The sequence below is a fragment of the Echinops telfairi genome, unplaced genomic scaffold (assembly GCF_000313985.2).
Source record: "Echinops telfairi isolate 266 unplaced genomic scaffold, ASM31398v2 ScPeMD7_9;HRSCAF=40, whole genome shotgun sequence".
In the NCBI taxonomy this organism is placed as follows: domain Eukaryota; kingdom Metazoa; phylum Chordata; class Mammalia; order Afrosoricida; family Tenrecidae; genus Echinops; species Echinops telfairi.
The window spans coordinates 60,427,398-60,450,577 of NW_022103906.1; the positions used below are offsets into that span (position 1 = coordinate 60,427,398).

General features: G+C 43.7%; 1 protein-coding gene across 4 annotated transcripts in view; it reads right to left on the reverse strand.

Moving 5' to 3' along the window:
• Window positions 1-23,180, reverse strand: part of TENM3 (teneurin transmembrane protein 3) — a 554,322-nt gene that overhangs the window by 252,053 nt on the left and 279,089 nt on the right. For all 4 annotated transcript variants that reach the window (XM_004696135.2, XM_045286700.1, XM_045286698.1 and 1 more), the window contains exon 3: window positions 1,628-1,865. In XM_004696135.2, coding sequence (XP_004696192.1) covers window positions 1,628-1,865 — 238 coding nt within the window. The remainder of the gene's footprint in view (window positions 1-1,627; window positions 1,866-23,180) is intronic.

Genomic DNA, 23,180 nt, shown 5'->3' on the forward strand with positions numbered 1-23,180 from the left:
GAATCTTGTTCTTAGGTCAAAAGGAAAAGAAAAGACAGAGGATTTTTATTGTTGACAACCCACTGTGAGGCCTCCTGCTATAGTTCATCCTCCCGGCAGAATTGGTTTAGATCGCACGCCTAATGGCTGAAAGAGTAATTGATTCATTGTGGGGCAGTGGCCTCGTCCAGAAGCACATATGAATGTGGAAGTTAGCCATGAGCTCTTCTGGGTACAACCTTTGGGGGGCCATTCTCCCAAGGGGTCCACTATGCTCTATTTTCCAGTTTTTATGTGGTGATGATTCTTTTTCTCTGGGACTACTGGAAGCTTAGGGCAGGGAGGCAATACACAATAACGGTGTTATTCGGAGAACATTCCTGCCTAGCAGCCAAGAGGAGACCAATAAAGTAGGACACCATACCTTTGACATACAGAAGGCAGAGGAGACACTGGGCTGCTGAGCTGCTGGCCAAAGGAAGAAGGTGAACATGTTTGTGCCTGTTGTGAATGTTGGAGACACCCAGTACTAAAATGGATAAGCAACACGACTGCTTCTCCTGATCCTTATTTTTAGATGAGCGGATTCGTACGTGTAGGCCGGCCTATGTCAGAAGTCATCCTTCCAGAGCTCAGCCAGAAAGCCAGTACGTGTACCAAAAGGGCATCAGCTGGGAAGCCTCTCAAGGAGAAGACTGAGGTGAGTCCGTGGACCATCACACAGAAATAGGGGCAAACTTGCTCCGGGCGGCTCCAGCTCCCAGGTGAGCAGGTATATGTTTATAACCAGAAAACGGAGGTGTCAGGGGTGAGACTTCAGTTAATCACAGGGTAAGGTTCCTACTAGAACGACAAAGCAATGGGATATCTTAGGAAATCGTGGAGCGAGCGTTTTAGAAGGTGGGCTTCAGATCGCTCACAGCGCAGGATGCTCTAAAAGATCGCTAGCAGACGGTCATCTGATCTGTGCTCAGCCATCGACACTTGGGAATACACTGTGACTTTATGATGGAATGCACCAAATATCGTTATGAAGGTAAGTAAGGAGAAACAAGGGGATGCTAACCAGATTCTCGGCGTCAAGGATCAAATGTCACATCTCGATCCTTTCTCCCACATGCCTGGTAACTTGTAGATAAGCAAAACTTATAGAAGAAGGAAAGGTTCATGCTAGGAATCTGTTCTCATCTCTTGTAGGCGATGAAAACAAGGGAAAGTACACTGGACCAGAAACTAGGAACTACCCGAAATCTGGGAAGGGTTCTTGGCGCAAACAAAAGACAGGGTATACAAGGATGGCAACGGTGCCACAGGGAGCAAAGTGCCGGGCTAGTTTAACTTTCGAAGAGCCCTGGGCTGCTCACCTTAAGTTCAGCAGTTCGAAACCACCAGCCACTCCCGGAGACAAAGAGGATGCTCTCTACGCCCATAAAGAGCTATAGTCTCAGAAATGGCCAGGGGCACTTCTACTCTGTCCTGTCAGAACCGACCTGATGGCAGTGAGTTTTACTTTAAAGTTCAGATGTTTTAAAATGCGGCTTACTGACCATTCTAGAACAGGTCTGCTCTGTGCAGGTACATCGCGTGGTCCTCACAATCAAAGGATTTGAATGCCTCATAGAGGGGGTTGGGGGGCTGTGGTTATTACCTGCTTTCCAGTGGTACATTACTGCCAAGGACCCAGCTGTCCTGCAGCTGGACGGACTCGGGTGTGGTTTGCAGCTCGGCGGGCAAAGCAGCCGGCGGGGCCGGACTCTGGTTCCTTCTATTGGTCAGGGAGTTTCTGTTGAGAGAAGTGATGGAGGGATGATGCTGTGCAGAGTGCTGCTTATGGGAAGGTGGCAAAGGCTGCAGGGTGGATTGGCCTTGATTGTTTGCAGGTTGCTCTGGAAAAAGAAGAAAGAAAGAAAGAAAACTCATTATGGATCTATGACAGTGTACGTACCTATCTACACACACGACCAATTTCTTGGGGAAGCCGCGGTAGATAAATTAGAATTAGCAACTGCATATAAATCCATAGCCTAATACATTTGCATATTATTCTATTAGCGGGTGTTCAGTGACATTCTCTAAGAGCAGGTTTACCCTTGATACACAAAGTTCTAATTAATATACAACAGATGGCAAAATTGCTCTTGGTTTTAATTTGTTTAAGATTTTTTTTTTCATCTGGTTTTATTAACACCTACAGAAAACAGCATCTGACAGCTCCCCTAATGTGCCTTTAGATTTCAGCTTTTTTTAACAAACCAACCCTGAAATTAAATGGGTAATTTTGGTGGAACACAAAGGTTTTCGAAATGCATATAATCCCTATAATTATTTAATGGAGTTTTTTTAAGCTTTATTTAACTGCAATAAATTATTACAAGCTAGTTGCTAAACAGCAGTCGACTACTCTAGTTTAGTGCATTTCAAATAAGGCAGATCTGCACTATGATCCACTAATAGACGCTAAGTATTCTTTAGCAGAAGGTCACTCCGTGAAGCAGATGTTGTTTCATGGATATTTAACAGACTGAATCACATCTGATTACAACGTCAGAAGACTCATATACTTAATGACCGTTACATCCATTAGAACACACACAGAACAGATTTTCCAGTTTCACAGTATGCAGTAGAACTACATTTTGGAGTAAGTCGTAGGTGACGAGAGAGACTCCTGCCACCAAGTCAGTAGCCTGGCACAAATATTTTGTTCTAAACCCCAACCTGAAAGGATCCAGCAGCTTCCAAATGGAAACACAATGCTAGGCTGGAACCACCCAAGAAATTCCCTAAAGCCGGTAGGTCGTAAGTTGAAACTCACAAATTAATATAACATCTGAGACCCACTTTTCAATCTCAGCGCCTAGCTTTGGACATGCTAGGATCCTCAAATATTGTGTGTCAGCCAACAGACTGAAGGCTCCTTACCATAATACGAAATCCATGATTATACACACATGTGATGTCAATTTCTTACTAAATGCAATTCAAAGTGCAATATAATTTTGAAGCATTGTATTAAATAATGCTATTAATATGAACGCACATATTAAAAGAGAATAGGAAACGTAGGGACTATATTTCATCTACAATGTGAACTTCAGCAGTGACTGTTAAGCCAAGTGATACAGTCGAACATTGTAATTCTGGTTGCACAAAATGAATATATGATATGTCATCATTTGAATATATATTATCAAAACTCTTCACAGGTATAACAATGAAAATAGCCCCTCCCATAGCATATAACATCAGTAATTACTACATGTATCTAATGGTTTCTAATGATCCACATCATATAATTTAACAGCTAATCATTTCTCAATTGAAATGAGGGGCAGAGGTAATACTTCTATATATGAAAATAGAGCTGCTTCCCTACACATCATCGGTTCTTGAAGATTCTCTTAGAAGTAATTGCGGCAAGTCTGCTTGGTTCACTGCTCTGGTGTGCTCACGAAAATCTGTGAGCGTCTCAATCTCAGTCACATTGAACCTAGCCCTTGAGGGAATGAGCGGGTTAAATAACATTGATGGTTCTAATTGCGTTAGATAAAAAAGAAACTAACATTTAAAAATTCATGAATGATTTCTTATTTAGTTATCATTTAACTAATTCGTTTTGTCTTCTTCAACATCAGTGCGCACAAATTGACATGAGTTGCTAACTATTTTAATTTTTCAGAATAGGAGGGGGTAGGCCAAGTAAGTGTAGGAACCTACGGTGAATGTCAATGGAATGAATGGAAACAGAGTGAAAATGGAGACATTTTCAAAGAGAAAAGGGACAAATCTCTGCCTAGAAAGAAATGGAGATGGATCATACAACTTCATGTTTTTAAGCATGACTTCATCGAGGCCTGGCATCACCCTGGCTTCTCAGCATGGTCTGTGAAAGTGGAGGCTGTCTGCATCCCCAAACCCCATCATTACCCACCTCCCAAATCACATCATTCCATAACTGCCCAACCACTGAGAACCAGGACCCAGCCAAGTAGACAGACAACCATAACCATAACCACAACCATAACCATAACCATAACCACAACCATAACCATCACAGAGCGAATTCCTCTTGCTTTGAACCCTGGGGTTTGTTACAGCCAGATGGACAAGGTTAGTGCATGAAATAGTCGGACTGATCATTTACTATTGTCATAAATAGGAAATATCGGATAACCAGATAGTCAATAAGTGAGGAATGGGTGTATATTATGCACACGCTATTAATTATTAAATATTTCCCCAGATATAGCAATTAATACTGCACGAGAGGTCAGAGTATCAAGCATCTCAGTCCTACATCCCAGGCATTCCGACAGTTGGCCTCAGTTTTCTCATTTGAAATGTGGGAAATCCCACTGCTTTACCTAAGTCTTTAAGCAGTTCTAAGGATTCAATGAATGTACTTGTTTATTCGTTTGTTCACACATTTAGTCATCCATCAAGCAAATGTTTATCAAACTTCTGTGTCCCAGGGCTGCCACCCTTCTAGCTGTTTGTCATTGCGGGGACATGCACGTTATGATGTCTAGAACAATGCTATTAATATTTCCAAACCCTAGCAGGGTCACCCATGATGGATAGGCCCTAGCGTAGCTTCAGACAGAGACAGGCTGGGAAGAAAGGCCTGGCGATCTATTTCTAAACAGAAGCTGGTAAAAGCCCAACGGACCATCACAAGCGTGTGTACTGTCATGCAGGAAGACGCGTCCCTCTGTACTTGCAAGGTATCCAAGTACATAGTAGCTGCAAGAACGGACTTGAGCATGCCCCAGATCACGAAGAAAGTGCCCGAGCAGGCAGCCCAGGGCCACTAACAACAGCAACCCCATTTTCCAGGGATGTGTGAAGTTAGTAACAGCTGGAAGAGCTGTGGAGATAATCCGGTGCTGAGGTCATGAAGACAACTATTTGAAATAAAACGACTGTGAGAAACAATACCATCACCCACTTCAACATTTTGCCCATAAGAAGATTCTTATTCCTAAAAGAAATCAAAACAGAACCAGTAGAAGATAACCTTTTAATTCAGGGTTACCTAGTGCTGCCGTGGCTTTCCCGAGGCTCACCCAGGTCACTCACTGCCATCGGGTGTATTACTCAGAGCTAGTCTGGCGGACAGAGCGGCCGGCCCGTGAGTTTCTGAGACAACTCTTTACAGGAGTAGTACAGCCTCGCTTCTCTTCCGTGGTGCCAGTGGCGGTTTCGAACTACTGACCGCAGTTAGCAACCCAATGTGTAACGACACCACCAGAGCTCCTTACTCATTTACAAAGCAAGACTATTGAGAGCTGATAGTGTTGCAGGCCCCATGCACAAACCCAGGCTCTTTCCTGTGGCCTCCTCAGGCTTGTTCCGCAGTGTTTTCTGTCTGCTGGGACCTCCTTTTGATTCAGCCACACAGTCAAGAGGGCAGCTGTTTGTATGGGCAGAAGAGGTCTACTGATGAGAGGAATCCAGATAATGAGAGCTTGATGTAATTGGATCCGCGAGGGAACAGAAAAAAAATGCCGTCTGAGTATGTGGGATGGGATGGCCAGAAATTTAAATGCTGTAGTAGACCACAAACAGAAGCAAAATCCTAGGATTTAGTTAGGGGTCAGTGTTGGTGCACAGATTTGGGCTTAAAAGATATTAAGAAGTCACTGGAGTATGCATATCTACACCGACTTATTCAGGCTGGACTAAGCACAGAAAGCATAACAAGATAAAATGAAATTAAACACAGCCAGAGAGGAAGATAAAATAAAAGAAAAGTGAAAGTGGAAACGATAAGAGAAAGCCAGCTATAAGGCTAGTTCAAAAAGATGCCTGCTATCGAGTTGGACAGAGAGGAAAAAGTGTACCTACTAGGGATTCCAGTTTCTACACAACCTAAAACCAAATCCACTGCCACGGAGTAATTCTGCCTCACAGCAGGCCCGTGTCGCCGGAGCAGACCACTCATCTTGCTCCACCAGTGGTCAGTTACATGATGGAGGGGAGGAGGGAGTCTTATAGAGAAACAAATTCATAAATGTGCAATATGTATATAAGAAAGAGGTCTGTATACAAGAGCAATTGAATATTGAGAAAACGTCCCAGCCCAGTCCAGATCAAGTCCATAAGTCAATATTAGCCCATATGTTCAAAACCAATCTATAAAGTCCTCTTCCGACTCATGAAATACATGCAGCGATGCCAAATGCAGGAGGATCACAGGCCAGTGGGTTGGAAGTCTCGTGGGTCCAGTGGCGTTGGAAGCATCCCAGTGCTGGCAGGGGTCTCTATGGAGCTTCTCCGGCTCCACAGGTCTGGTTGCATCAGGGTAGTTTCCTGTGGCTTCTCCAGCTCCCAGGGAGTAGCACCAAGTGTCTTGCCAGTAGAGCGTCTCTTGGGGAGTGAGGCTTGTCAGTAGCGAGTTTCCAAGAGAGTGAGCAGAGACAGAGTGTGTCTCCCGCCTCCAAGGAGCAAATACAGGAGTTCTCGGAATCCTGCGGGAAAGGCCATGCCAACATAGAGGCTCCCTTGGCTTTGACCCGATTGACAGACCAGACTCCATCCCTTCACTCTTAATGCACCAGACTACATAACTACCACATGTCTCTAAAGAAAAGCCTAACATTTCCTGGTACTGAGAATAGAGAGAAACTACTCTGGGAGGTTTCTACATGAAGACCAACAATATCCAGAGAAACAGTTATGCCCACAATTGAAGGGCCACAACAAACAGAAAACAAGGTCGAGGTGTGGAGACCAGAAAAGCACACAGGTGGGCAGCCGCACAGGGGAACAGCGAGAGCAGCAGCTGTAGGCAGCCTTTTGCTGCACGGATAGGAGGCTCAATATACGGTACTTTCGAGAAAACATTTTGGATATAATGACTTTCTAGATGGGACCCTTAGACCTCAGACACTAGATCTGAACATGTCCCTTTGTTCCCAGAGAACTCCAAATAGCTTCCTCCCAAACCACACCAAACTCTGCCGTTGAGGCGACACCAACTCACAGTAGGCCCTGGGAGTGTCTAGGATGAACTCCTTACAGAAGTAGAAAGCCTGTCTTTCTCCTGAGGAGCTAATGGTGGCTTTGAACTGCTGACTTTGCAGTTAGTAGCCCAACGCATAACCACGATGCCCTGTGGCCCCAGGGATCCTAAGTAGCTTCCTAGTGACTGTGAAACAGAAAGGAAATTCTACAGAACCCAGTGCTGCATTTTCTGAAAGAGAGCACTCAATATTTTCCCTACTGAGCCTTTTCATACAGTCTTGGTTCTAGTGAAACAGGCGGTACCTTCTCCATACCCCATAGCGATCCACTGAAACACCGTCGCTTCGATCTGGAAAGGTCTCTTCCCTCACCCTTTCTAGATTCAACCAGCATTTACTCAAAGGCTAGGAAAGCTGCATTTCTTCTCTGCAAGTGCTTAGAGAATTTTATGTTTCGTTTTCCTGCCGCTTCTCATTCCCCCTCTGGATTACAGCCAGGGTGAGGGGTGGCTGTAGTTAGATGTCGGTTGGGTCACTAACGGCTCACAGTGGCCTCGTGACTGCGTAGACCTGCCCCACAGTGTGGGTGTCCTTGGCTGTCACCTTGTGGTGGCAATGCTACAGGCAAGTCAGTTCGACGCTGCTTTCTGGTGTCAGCACAAATCAGCTTCGACTTGATGCCAATAGGTCTGTGAAAAAAGCCCAAAATGTATGGAAGTGGAATGCCAAGACGTTCTCCCATGGAGCTGCTGGGTGGGCTCAAAAGGCCCAACGCTTAGGAGAAGATAAAGAGAGTATATACTCAAAAAATATTTCCTGAATGAATCAAGGACAAACAAACAAACAAACAAACAAAAACACAACTCACTGCCATCACGTTGATGCCAACTCCTAACCGTTCTACAGGGCAGGGTAGAACTGCTGCTGTGGGCGTCTGAGGCTGTAACTCTTTACAGGAGTAGAAAGCCTTCTCTTGTTCCCTCGGAGAGGATGGTGGTTTAGAACTGCTGGCCCTGAGGTTAGTAGCCCAACATGTAACCACTACACCACCAGGGCTCCTTATGAAGAATTCTATGTAGACAATGTTGAAGTGGCAAAAACGGGAGCCAGCCCACATTGCCTTTAATGGGAAGGTAATTTGCAAACACGTCCCACTTCTCCAACTAAATTCTTATCTCTCGCAAAGCAGTGACTGAAATGTCTTTGGATTTCTCAGCCTTGTACTTCAAAGGCTCCTAAAAATGTGCTGATTGACAAACCCGTCTTTTCATGGGAAAAGTTGGAGGAAATTATGCTAAATGAAGTCAGCCGATCACAAAAGGAGAAGTACAGCAAGAGTCCCCTGAGGTAAGTGTAACCAGCATGGTAGGTATGGAAGAGAAGCTGCCTATATCACAACACTCAGGTTGAGATACAGTGAGTCCGGAGGAAGTCGGACTAAACCCAAGGAGGTACATGTCAGTCCAACACAAAAATGGGGAAAGGAGAGAAGGGGGAGGGAGAAAAGGGCAGGGAGGGGCGTGAAAGTGAGATGATGACAGAGGGCGCAGGGCATTAACCCACCCAGGGGGAGAGTACTGGTCTTGTCTCCAGAGGATCGCGAGTGGGCATGCAGACCCTACGAGGGTGCACCAAACCATGAGGACAACGTGGCCATATGGAAGGATGCATGAACAGAGAGAGCTACAGGGCTGTTCCCAACCAGAGCCAAACTGACCCCCTCCCTGGAAGTGGGTGTGGCAGAGAGCAGACCTGAACCTATAGGTAGGGGAGAGGGGCCAGCGTGCCACCCCCACATGGAGGCAGGCGGTAGGGAAGAAGAGAAAAAGAGCCAGACCGGACCCCACACTGGCACGCCAGGCTTGGAGAATGTCACTGCGGGGAGCCAATGGGCCACAGAGGGGACTGGGCGCTCCCACTGCAGAGCGAACCAAGAAGGGAGCATACCAGACCAGTAGCTGGAGCAAGGCAGAGCTCTGAATCCCCTGAGAAGTCCCCAAGGTGTATATGTGTGTCTGGGGGTACAGGCCTGGAGAGGCAGCTCCTAGACAGTCATGAAGGCCAGCAAACAGACCCGGGATTTTTGTATATTTCTTCTCCTTCTCTTTCCTTTCTTTTCTCCCTTTTCCCCTTCATGTTACTTCTTCTTTTCTCTTTTCAGTCTTTCCTTTTTCTTTTTTATCCGCGTGGGTTATGTCATAGTCAGTGTGCCTACCTGTATAAGACAGGCATGGGAGGCATGCCTGAGGAGAGCAGTGGGACCAATGGTCTTGGGGAGACCTGGGGGGGCACTCAGGGGCGGGTAGGTGATTAGGCAGCGCCATGGACAGAGGAACAACTGGGGTGCTGGAGTCAATCACAAGAAGGAGACAGGGATGGGGGGATGGCGTCGGAGCAACAGCAAACTAACTAAGAGGCGGTACCAAGAGGGGGAAATAAGGGGAAAGTGACGCTGGGGCAGGAGGAAGGTAAAAGGAAACCGAGGAAGGACCAAGGAAGCACAGCAATGGACAGAGGGATAACCATAGCGGTGTCCATACATAAATACATTAATGCACAAAAATAGAGGTATTGGCCCGTGTCCATATATTTATACGGCAAAACACTTAGGTAAGGGGTGGACTTCGGGCTTCTAGTCATACCCTCCCTCAATATCAGAATACTTTGTTCTAACAATTAGCAGTCTGAGATGTTCACCCTCCCGGCACAATCACTGAAGACAAAACGGGTGCATAAGTAAATGTGGTAAAGAAGGCGGATGGTGCCTGGCTATTAAAAGATATAGCATCGGGGGTCTTAAAGGCTTGAAGTTACACAGCCACCATTCAGCAGAGAAGCAACAAGTCCACATGTGAAGCACACCGCATGAAGAAGCACACCGCCAGTACGATCATGAGGAGACATTAGGACTAGGTAATAGGCATCAGCAGACATATAACAAACAAAAACATATTTTTGAGAACAAGGGGGGTTGGAGCAGAGACCCAAAGCCCATCTGTAGACAATAGAACAAGCCCCCCACCGAGGGGCCACAGGGAAGGGATGTGTCAACCAGGGTGCAGTAAAGCATCGATGAAACACACTATATTCTTCTGGTTCCTTGAGGCTTCCTCAACCCCCATTACCATGACCCCAGTGCTGCTGCTCAATTCCGACTAGACGGGAACATGTACCCAGGTATAGAAAGGAATGGGAGCTCAGGACACACAGAATCCAGGAACAGGATGGGAATAGCGATACCAGCAGGGCAGGGGAAAGGAGGGGAGAAGAAGGGAGGGAGGGGGAACCGATCGCAATGATCAATACATAACCATACACCCCACTGCGGGCAGAAGAACAACAGCAATCATGGGGGAAGGGAGACAGCAGTTGGTGTGAGAGATGAAGATAATAACAATGTACACTCTAAATAATAACAACGTACAATCTATCAAGGGGTCACAAAGGTGGGGGAGGGGGGAAAGAGGAGCTGATACCAAGGACTCCACAGAAAGTAAATGTCTAGAAAAGAATGAAGGCAACATATGTACAAATTCACCTGAAGCAAGCGATGTACGGATTGTGACAAGAGTTGTAAGAGCTCAAAAATAAATAAATAAGTACTGTATATACTCAAGTACTAGCCATGTTTCCCAGCACATTTTTAATGCAGTTTTTGTGGTAAAATTAGGTACCTTGGCTGATATTTCAGTCAGCTTATACTCGAGTATGTATGATAAATAAATAAATTACATAAGCATAAAAAAATGTGCTGACTGGCGTTTATGCAAAAAGCATCCGAGAAGTCATCTTGCCCACTCAGGGCACCCAAGTAACCCTCCTCAACTCCCCCAGAGACTGGTTGTTGGAAACAGTTCTCTGAAATGGTAGCAAATAGTCTGATTTCTAAAATCTACCTTTTAAGATGTGCAAACAACAGAAAGATTATGTAAAATATCTTCAAATATGTATCATATAAAATGTAAGATATGAAAGGATATACAATAGATATCATAGCGCAAGCATAGCGCGTTTTCCCTGTATTTTAAAACTTCTGACTACACATGTTCCAAATTAGATGCCTTGGAAAATGCGTGAGCTTGTTTTTCCCAAATTCTCTTCCTTATTATTTTTTCTACAAAAATGCTCAGCTCCAGGTCGAATGAAAATTGTGCATTACATTCAAACTTGCCGAATGCACTCCTTGTCTTTTTCAAGAGCCTACTGCTCTTTAAACACCAGGATGGTACTTTGAGGACTAAGGTGCATGAGACCCAACCCTTGGTGTTTTCTTTTTTTGGAATTAAAAAATATATGTGTATATTTTATTCAATTCTTTTATTGGGGCTCTTACATCTCTTATCACAATCCATACATCCATCTGTTGTGTCAAGCACATTTGCACATACGCCGCCATCATCATTTTCAGAGTATTCTCTTCCCACTTGAGCCCCTGATATCAGCTCCCCATTTCTTCCCCCTCCCGCCCTGCCCTGCCCTCCCTCACAAACCCTTGGTTAGTTATAGAGTATTATTTTCATATCTTACATCATTCTCCGTTGCCCCAAACCCACTTTTCCCTTGTTCGTCCCCCTGGGAGGGGGTGATAGGTGGATCCTTGTCAAGGCATGGCGTTTTCAATCACCTCATATGCAGGTGAAAGGTGGGTACTGAATAAGGAAGACCACAGCCACAAAGAGCCAATGCATTTGAACTATGGTGCTGGCGAAGAATGTGAAAGGTGCCATGGACTGCCGAAAGGACAAACAGATTCTATTGTTCGAAGTACTACCAGGATGTTCCTTAGAAGCAAGGGTGGTGTCACATACTTTGTCACATACTCTGGACATTTTATCAGGAGAGATGAGGAGGCCTGGCAATGTCATGGTTACGAGTTGGGTTGCTAACAACAAGGGCAGCAGTTTGAAACCACCAGATGACCCAGGGCAGAAAAATGAGGCTTTCTACTCCTGTAGAGAAGTACAGGCTCAGAAATCCACCAGGGCAGTTCTACCCAGTCCTGTAGGGTTGCTATGAGTTGGAATGGCAGGAGGGTTGGCTTTTTGCGTTTGTGTCAGAAGAGACCAGACCCTGAAGAAGGGCAGCATGCTTGGTACAGTAGGGGGACAGTGAAAAGGAGGAACGTCATTGAGAAGGCCGACTGACAACCGTGGCTGTAACAACAGGATCACACATAAGAACAACTGGGAGGATGGTGCAGGCCTGGGTGGTGTTCCCTTCTGTTGCACACAGGGTCGCTATGAGTCAGAATCGACAGCAGCTAACAACAACAACAACAACAACACTGCTCACATAATTTTTATGAAAGCCTGACAAGTGGTGTATTTTTATTTGGTGAATTGGATAAAACTCATAGCACAAATTTTTTAAAAATCACGCTTTGTGGATAACTGAAATTAGAGAGAAAAGACTTGGGTCCTCTTTGCTAAGTCCTTGGGCACCCAAGAATCGAGCTCTTCCACAATGTCTTTAATGCTCTCTCTTCCTTTCTCAGGCTGGCCCAATAAAAGCAGTCTGGTCCTGCACCACCCCAAGGTCAGTTGTAGATGGGATCGCAGTGATCAACAGGCTTATTACTGGCTGAATTTTCAGAATATGATCATCAGGGCTTTCTTCCTCGTCTGTTTTCTTCTTGAAGCCGCACTGAAACCTGTTCAATGTCATTACAGCATGCAAACCTCTACTGACAGACAGCTGGCAGCCACATAGGAGGTGAACCTGCTGGGTCTCCTGCAGAGAAGGTGAGAATTCTACCACTGGACCACTGGTGGCACACATTAAATCTATCAGCAGGAATGATGAACTTAGTTCATGGGACATGCTGAATAAAGCATGTTGACTGCTAGCCCGTGAACATGGCTAGGAGCCACAGAGGCTACTCGACAATGAGGTAGCTTCTAGTTTACGTGCCTTACAGGTCTCTGATTCCAATCAGGTGTCAGGCACATTAGCTGAGCTCTTTGGGATAATGAAGCCGGGTCAATGCTCTGCTGGGGGATGCACCGAAACTTTTTCTAGATAGCATCTCTGCTCTCATGGGTTGGTGTGGCAAAGGCAGTCACAGAGACACAGGACATGTATTAATAATTCACTCTTCTTGAATAAGTGACTTACTCTCCCTGAACTCCATTTATTTCATAGGGCTTATTTACAGATGGGAAAGGTGCCGTGTCTGACACTCAGAGTGCTGGGTAAGGGGAGGAGGGTTGTTATCGTAGGGTAGGACAGAATATAGTGTGGCAAAACAAAGTGACCTAAGAGCCTTGGCCACAATACTATTATCACAAGAAGTAAGAACATAGAACCAAGTCTGACTGACGAGGAAAAGACTTTTGCTTACTGAAATGACTTAGAAACGTCACAGGAATCAAAGAATCACTTCCAGCTCTCACAGAATGAAGAATTTCATTACAGTCATGAGCTTGGGCTAAGCCACTTTTCCCTGTCTAGCATGGCCTCAAAGGCAAATGGGTAAGCACTTGACTCCTAGCTGAAAGTTTGGTGGTTTGAAACCACCTTGAGGCACCTGGGGAGACTTGCTTAGTGATGTGCTTCTAAAAGCCACAACCTTGCAAACACCTCGGTGTCCTACTCGATCTACGAGGTCCCCAGGAACTGGATGGGATTCAATGGCAATGGACAACAGTAAGATCACAGACTATCAAGGAAAAGGAAGAAAAGATGGTGGGTCACCTGCAGCAGCTGCTTCTGGGGAGAAAGAGGAGGCTGTCTGCGCTCATCAAGCTTGACAGCCCGGGAAACCCTACTCAACTGGCTGTTTGCAGACGGATGTGCAACCCAGCTCCGACTCCTCTATGGGTTGCCAGCGTGGGCTCTTTAGAGAGCAGCCTGGAAAAGGAAGGGCTTCTAAAGGGGACACAAAGCTGGGAGAGGAAATCACGCCTGCTGGGGGATGACACTAGCAGGTGTGAGTGCTTGTCTGTGTTTGTGTGTGCCCCCCTCCAGGCGGCACAGGGAAGGGCGAGTATGAGCTGACATGAACAGGAGCAGGGCCGCTGGTGCTTGGCGAGTGCGCGTGCGCACAGGAGGACTGGGTGAGAGCACCGCTCAGCCCACTGCTGGGTCTCACCTGCTTCCCTCCCTGGAGCTCACTTGTGGGCCGGCCCCCAGCAGCCACAGTGCAGAGGAGGCCAACACATGACATTGCTTAGGAATGTCCCCAGAGAAGAAACAGCCTCATTCAGAAGAGAGAGAGTAGTCGCGAGGGGGCGAATGGCTGTGCTTTTTTGAAATGAGTGTTTGCAGTTTGCTTACACCCTGTTCCCAAAAGACACAGAATGGGAATGAGAGAACAAATCAAAAGATGTTTGAATGAACACACACACACACACACACACACACCTGGGAAGCTTTGTGAGACCGACTAGGAGGCATTCACAGGCTTCACTGGTGGCTCATCCTGACAGCAAGCCCCAGCCTCTGAGAGTTTACAGAACGAGCCTCAGACCATGTGGAGGGAACTGGACATCCCTGAACAGGAGCCAAGCCAGCTTATTTACCGGGAATTAGCAAAAGCAGAGGTCGAACCTTTGCTTCTGTATACTAAAATTTTTATTTCCGCTTACTTCACTTCTGGGCTACACCTTTGTCTTCCATCATCTCCAAGAAAATGTCTGTTTTCTTCCAAGTTGGCTTCTTTCAAAAAAACCAAAAAAATCCAGGGCAGCAAAGAGGAAACATATAGTCTTTTGTTGTGTATTTTATTAGCTTGAAGCATAGCATCCAGAGCTTCTGAGTGAGTGTCAGGTGCCTAAGGATCATACCACACGTCGATTTTGATTCCGCGCCCTCGGCCCAGTTCGCGGAGTGAGCCTAACCTCTGGTTGTGTTATCAGCCCACGCTGCGGGGTTGGTGGACCGCTTTCCCTTGAGCTCATCTCGGTGAATTTGGGAAACAGCTCCCTCTCATCTGGCTATGTATCAAAAGCAGTTAGAAAAATGCTATCACACACTGGAAGTTATTTTTATGACACTGAAAATAGTAAATTATGTATAAAACTGTCTCCTTTGCCCAGAAAATTTCATGTACACTGCAGACACTTAGTGGTCATCGTTACCTTAGCATGTATGAACACATTAAGTGGTCTGAAATCTGAGTTAAGGGCACAGGCGTTTATTGTCATACCGCAAACCCAGCAAAGTTCCGTTTGGGGCAAAATCCATGGACACTCAGGGTGCTTTCTGCTCCTAGTCCTTTCCAAGCGGCTTCCCCACGAACCTTAACAACACCTGAAGCAGTATCACGCAGCACAGAAAATCGCGTTCACATGCACTTGTTCTCTGCTTCATTATTTTATTTAGAGCTTTCTGCACAAGCCCGGCATAAGAAACTGACCTGTGTAATACCTCTGTAAGTCCCTGATCAATATTGACCACTGCATGAACGTTTCCCCACAACTGTCACTTAAAACTTCTCAGTGGCATGCAATTTACCTGAAAACATAAATGAGAGAGCTTTAAAAACTCTAAAAACGTATAGCTAGTCTTGTTTTCTCCCCTATCAACAATTGGTTGTAAAGCTATTTATATCAATTGTTGCGAGACAGGAGATGTAAAAGGAAGGCGTGTACTGACTAGAGGACACTACTTGAGCAGAGATGAACTGATGACTCTGTTTAATGTGGACTAATGAGAATCTGGTTCAGTTTCTTTACAATCACTTTTGGACAAGAGGATTAAAAGACGTAATAAAAGTATGAGCCTCTATATCTCTGTACTCTTTTTCTTTGAGAATCCATTGCCCTTTCTATTCTAAGCTACATGGCAATTTAGATTAGCTGCCAACTCCTCCACTATAAAGCACCCAGAATTTCTGGGTAAAACATAAATAATGCATTGTGGATTAATTCGTTTAGCACATCTACTGAATGTCTACTATTTGCCAGGTTCTGCTCCAGGCATTGAGGAGATACCAGCAAACAGATCAGCCAACATTCTCAGCTCACCAAGAGAATTTATAGGTTGGGGCAATATGTCTGAATCAAAGGAAGAGCTGGTCTACAGAAGGAATCGGAAAAATAATGTGAGTTGTGACTTTAGTTTCTCTAAGGCTTGCCAGTGATCAGCCAACTGAGCACCAGCCTACAGTGTTCTAGGATGTTCTGGAAATGAGAGTTAAGGTTTACGCTGATGTGTACCTACTTGATGAACTTCCTTATCTACCATTTATAATGTTGGGGAAGTTTTGTCTTTCATGGGAGAACACTAAAAGCTTCACCCCAATATACATTTTTCTACCAGCCTAATGATTGTACATCTATGCACAAGTCCCATCAAAAGAACGGCAACGATGAGAGAGATAAGAAGACCAATAGCAAAATGAGATCATGTACGTGAAAGTGCTCTCTACAATGCGAAGTGCTCAAGAAATGCTATATGCTCTTACTGTTTGGGAGATGAAGCAATTCTGATATTTTATGGGGCTTTCTTGTGCCTTTTGAACACTGTGGTTCGCTTGAACTGTGCTAAAGCCAAAAGCGCACCTAGTTATTTAGGGTGCTCACCGTCCCTACAACGCGTCCTCTTAGCCTAGAGTTTCAAAAGTCACTTAGTCCAGCAACTAAGATACTCTTCAGATCTTTCAAATATTTTACTTCATGAATCTATAAACAGTGCAGTGCCATTTTCTTAAATCTTTTCCCTAGAAGTGCTGAGGACTCAGTGAGTTCTGGGTTTACGGTTACAGAAGATCCAAGTTTGAGTCTCCTCTACAGTTCTTACTAACTGTACCTTTGAGCAAATGAATTTCATAGTATAACATCTCCAGTTCCTCACTTGTAAGATAGGGGTAATGGCTGTGCCTGTGCAGCTGTATTGTGAGCCTTAGAAGAGGTGAGGTATATTAAAAATGATTTTATAACCTGTACTTTTCAATAAAAGAACAACTGTGTTTCCTTCGGTTGTGCACAGGGGCCGTAGGAGTCGGAAGTGAGTCTCCGGCACCATCACCAACGTATTGAATCAACTAAAGCAATGCAGCTTTTCAAAACTACGTTCCTTAGACAAAAGGAGATTTTACGTATGCTGTGAGATATTTTCTTTCTACATGGAGGTCTTTAAAACATTCGATTTTCATTTCAAAATTTGTAAAGATAAGTATCCACCTAATTACATTTCTGAAGTATCTCTGAATCTCATTTATTTAAGATGTTTACTTAAGAGCATTTATCATTGGACTAAAATCTAGAAAGAATTGTCTCATTATCGAAAGAATTCTCTGTGACTATAGGCTAAAATTCTGGTTCAATCCTATCTTCGGGCCTCATACGTATTTTGAAGTACTGGATTTGTATTCTCGCCATTTAAAAGCAACGCACTAGACAACGATGGGCCCACCAAAACATGTGAAAATGTAAAGATGAATGAAACAACTGTATGCTTTATGGCATTTACTTTGAAAATCTGATTAAGATAGATGTCTTTAGCTCATAATGCTTCAATGTCACGTTGTCATAGTTCCCATCAGCAAGATGTTTTAAAGGCTTTCGATTAATATTGCATGCCAGAACTGAAATTACATCCTTTGTCGTTTAGTTCTTAATGGTGCAAGTGATATCTATCAAGTGGTGTTTTATGAAGCATGTGTGATTTTTATTGCAGCCTGTTTTCACAAATCTTTTTCAGGTTTCAGAAAAGACTGCTTAGGGTTTACAATAAATATGCCCTTCTGTTGAAAATCATGATAATTCTTAAAACAGGAGTGAAACTGCGTATTAATAGGATTTATTCATCAATAAAACAAGAACCCTTGACTTGAATCTGTTCCATCCTGCTTTGCACATATTCTTGAATACATTATCTTCAACCCAAATATTTTAGTAAATCACTTCATTTTAATATATGCAAAATATGTGCCCAAATACACAGAACTCACAAAGCCGTCATCAGTAAGCACATGCTCTATCTACCTACTAAGAAAACCAGTGTGTATTTGGATATCCTGCTCATGAACAATTGGATGCTGACTGCATTTGTTATCTGTAAAAGCACATTTTCTTTTTAGATATAATTACTCATTTACATTTTATATTGTAAGAGGAATCTAGTCATTAATTTGAAAACTTCTGAACCTCAAAAACACGAAATATGAGAACAATTCATTTTCAGAAGGCCTAGAATCACAATAATCTTCCTTACATCTAAATTGAGAGTGAAAAATATAGACAACTCTTGTATTTGATATTTGCTTTGCTTTGAATATAAATCAACACATTTTGTTCCCGGCTCTATCACTAATGTATTCTAGGCTTCCAGCGTTGGTTTCCTTTAGTGATAAAATTAGGAGGAAAGATTAGATAAAATTTTTTCTATGGTCTTTTTTCTAGTTTAAAAAAAAGTTCCATGATTTTATAGTGCCTCAACACACACACACAGACACAGACACACACACACACACACACACACACACACACACACAAGCTTTGGTTGCTAACTTGGAGTTTCAACTTTTGTTCTCATGTTTTGCTAGTTTGCGTTTTACAAAATATAAAATCTATTCCAGATGAAACAACTGATCAAAAACATCAAGGACCGAAGGCAAAAGGCTTATTCCGGGATGTGTCTCCCTGGGGCAGGATCCCCACAGTTGCTGTGAGTTAAGCCTGGCTACTTCTCCAAGGACTTAGCTGGGGGGATGGGGCTAGGGATTCTCACAGACATGTGGCTTTCGCCAACTATATGTCTATTGTAACAGAGCACAAACATATGAACATTAAGACCGACGTCCTTAGCCAGCTCTGCTCTGCAATTCATCTTGTTTGGATAATTGCACATTTAAAATTAGAGGCTACTTATCTGGTGCTAGACATTAGGGAATAATGCCCATGGAAAAAGGTCTTTCCAATTCTATTCCCCAAGGCAGATCGCAGCCATTCTCCTTAGTTCTGTACGGAAGAGCTTACCTCTCTTTCAATGTTTACTTGAATTTTTTCTGCTGTGTGGTTCACTGAAGGAATGGCAATAGTTCACTTTAAAAACATTCTCTCCATTAGATAGAATCGATTTTTCTAAAGCATTCCAACACGTCCACATCCAGTCTATAACAATTCCTTTAACCCTTCCCCCTCAAAGCTATGGAGCACTCATTTCTAAAAATTACATATTTCCCCCCAGATTTTAGGGATTTTCTTTTTTTGTCTCTTGTACGTAAATTATTTACCCAGTAACTCCAGAAAGGGCTTAAAAAGCTAGGCTCAACATTACCATACAGAACCCAAGTACAAAAAGGCCCCCGGGTGGCAGGGTGGGGTGGTGGGGCGCTGGCAATGGTGGCGTGCGTGCGTGGGGACAACATTCCGATGGAAAAGTTGCGCCCACTAAAGTTTATCAAGCTTATTACGCTATGGACCGCACAGACATTTTCTTATTGAATCTCCCAGCCACCTTCATCTGTTCCTGTTTCACTTGTGGGGAAAGGGAAGTTCAGAGGGATAACAAAACATGACAATAGTCACAGAATAAGCAGCCAAAACTTTCCATCTACATGTATACAAGAATAGATATATGTATGTTTGTATATATATATGTATGTATGTTTGTATACATATTTATATACAACATTTTCAGCAATTTTGTTCCAGGAATGCTATCAAGAACGCAAGGAGGAGGAGACTTCAGCTTGAAGCGAACTATAGAAGTTCACTTTTCAATGGAAGTCCTGCTGGCTTTCCTCTGAGCCGGGCCAGGGTGTCTCTCCGCAAGGCCAGCAAGGAGACCCCAGCTGAGCAGGGACAACAGAGGTACTCTTTAGTTACAGGGGTCCGCAGGCTGGCTGGTCGTGAGATGTTACATTTTAAATGGAGGAACAGAGATGAAAAAATCATTTGGGTGTTATTTCCTAGGTTGATAATGAGCTTAATACTTTTCAGTGTGTATCCTCAGTTTTGGGTTTGTTTTTTTTTTAGATTTTCTGTAGGCAGTGTGTACCTTTGTCATGCTAAGAAACAAGGAGATATTAAGTTAAATACCCTGTAAGTGTAATGATGAAAAATATCTAGATATACAAGGTCTTAAGTGTTACTCTTTTCTTCTTGACTTTATTGTACATCATGAGGTTGACAGGTTATTTTACAAACTCACTATAGTTGCTAATGTAAGCCTAAGATATTTTTCCTGGCGTTCTTAAGGGATTACTAGAGTTATCAAATCAAACAGTACTACAAAGGACAATCCCATCGGCTCATCTTTGATTATCACCATAATTTACTGACAAATATTTGAGACAGCATTATTAAACGTTAATGGCCTTCTGGTTCATAAAGCCTTGTTAACCCTTTGGTTTCCTATCTTCTGCCCGTGTTGATACTTTTGTGAGGACGCCAGAATAGACAACAATTTCATAAATGATATTTAAAACAATACTGGCTTCTCTTAGCATCTCTTATGTTTGAATCTGCTATTAAGATACTCAGTTAAAAATTGTTTTCAATCTATATCTGTTTTGAAAACAGAGCATTATAAAAAGGTTATAAGTACAGTTTATACTAACTTGTGAAGTAATGTACTCTTTGTCTGCCACGCCTTACAGAGAGAATTTGACTTAAAACATTAGATACCAAAATCACGATAAAAAGATGCAATTAAATGGTTATTCGAGGGAGACCAAAGGGATCCTAACAAAGAAGACTGACTCTCAAACGATGAATATCGCACAATCCACATTATGTAACACATTAATGGCCACATAAAAATGAAAAGTGACCCCGGAAACTCTCTTTAGATGCAAAACTGTGCCACACATAATTAGCAATCAAAGCTGAATCATCAGGTTTCGTGATAAAGACTTTGCCCTGATGTTGGCTAAAGAAGACAAGCTGGTCCAGGCAGCTGTGATGTCTACCCACATGCTTCCTTCCTGCTCTTTGCCCCCAAAGATGACCCATACGAAAACATCTCCTGATTTCAAGGTACGTCAGAAACAGGAAGATTTAAACCTGGGCAGATCGAAGGCAGCTGTCAAAAAGGGAAGGTAAACTCACAGCGGAACGGCCACATCGTGATGGGGAGTCACCGTAAGTGAAACCTGCTTTTGCTCTGTAAGGGGTCCTGTAAGTGTCGTGGTAAGAGAGACTTATATCAAGAGGGGAGCGCAAAGAGAGAGAGAAAAGAAGAGAACAGTAATTTTTCCAGAGAATTATCTCGGGGTCAGCGTGCATTCTGTGAACTCCGTGCAAGGACTCCGTGAATTTAGCATCGTCCCTTCCCCTTTCGTCAGGACACAGAAAGAATCAGAACAAGACAACAGACAAGCAAAGAGCCAAACTTCCAAAACAGCAGTGCACACATGGTTAACAGTGTCACACAGAGACCGACAGCCCTCAAAAGAGTGCTTTTACCTCCACCTACTTTAATTAAAAGCTCGAGTGTTAAAGTGAATTGGAACCTCTTTCTTTTAAGCATGGAAAAAACTCAAGACTGATTAGGGCGAACTTTCTTTCCTCGAATGGTGCTCTGGCACAGGTAGATCCTTTCACAGCAGCAGCAACAACAACAAACCGCAAGATCATGCGATTTTCTCAAAGGACCAAAGATTTTATCTTCTGCCTTCTCACACATAAATTGGTTCCCAGGATGTCTCTTCCATTGTAACAAGCAATGTTCCATTAACTTTGAAATGAGAATTACAACAAAATTATACCAGTATGAATATTTCAATTATCTTTCCTTAAACCAGACTCCCATAACAACCTTGCTTTGAAAATAGACTAATTTGCTTTCAAAAGATCAGTGTAAAGGATGATCTCTGAAAGTTAATCTAGACAGCACCACCATATTGGTAAGAAAAATAAATTTTCAAAAATCTATGAATACAATTTTAGGCGTCTACTGGAGCCAATGGCATATTCTTATTCTTCTAAAAAACGGACCCCCAAAAGGTACGTATTTCTGATCTTCCCTATTTGCATTATCCACATGTCTCTAATTAAATGCACCATCCAGCTTCTATGTACCCTGGCCAACCCACCTCCTCTTCTTCCATGACTACACTTTTCAACAATCACTCTTTTCTATTCAAAAGTTTGGAGACTTTGGGGGCCTTATTCTCGTTGAGCCTCTTCATTGAACCAGCCACAGCTGGTTGGTGATTTACTCTGAGGGTTCTTTGGTTATGTATGTTCTCTGGTTCCCGTGACCCTTACCATCCACCCCCCTCTATCTCATTTATCAAATTAAAAAAATACATGATTGTTGACTAAGTCAACTGAGCCCAAACCCAAATCACAGCCACGGAGTCAGTTCTGACTCCCAGCCACAGTGGGGTTTCCCAGGCTGCCCATCTTTCCGAGAGCATCCCCTCTTTCTCCTATGGAGCAGTTGGTGGGTTGAACCATGGAACGAAGGACCCACTGTAAAAACAAACAAACAAACAAACAAACAAACACTCATATGCATCTCCAAGCTTTACAAGATAGTTGTCACCTCCAAGCTGAACTGCTGTCATAGTTACCCATCTAAGACTTAACAGTGTCACCACAGCTCCTTTTGACAAAGTATAAATCCTACTGTCATGGAGTGGACCATGACTCAGCTGCGAAAATGTGTGTGCTGACGTCTCTACTTATTGATTCTCTCCATGGCAATTACCTCAGACACAAGCAACAAATTTGTGCCCGCATCCAATTCTTAAAGGAGCAAAGGTTCCCGGCTACCAAGCCACAAGTCCAAATTTGACCTACCCAACACATTCAAGTGCAGTAGCCACAGGGAAGAAGACAGGTTGATTGGCCTGGAAGAGTTCACGCTCTCATTGGGGAGAAAGGACTTCCACAGCTAAAGCAGCTAGATGACGAATCACAGGCAAAGACAAAGTAACATTACACTACACATCTAAAACCGGAGCAGCTAAGAAAACGTTCCCTTTGTGCTGCCCTTATTTTGGAAAGCGTCAAGTGGAAGCTAACCTGTAATTAAAGTCTGAAGGGCAGAAACAAAAAGTTAGCAAAGTCAAAGAGACAGTCATAAGGAAGCACCAGAGATTCGTAGTGACACTGGTTTGGCAAGCAATTTCAGAAGGAGAGTTTGGAATAGAGAAAGCGGGGCCAAAGGAGGACTTTACACTGCAAGGGGGAGAATTTGTACTTGACTTTGTAGGGCACATAGCAGTTCCCCAAAGGGATTTTTTCTAAGCAAAGACGCACAAGGAAATTAACCTGGCTGCTCTTTCAAGGACCTGACCCCTGCAACCGGGCTATGAGGTGATGGCTGTCATTTGAAGCG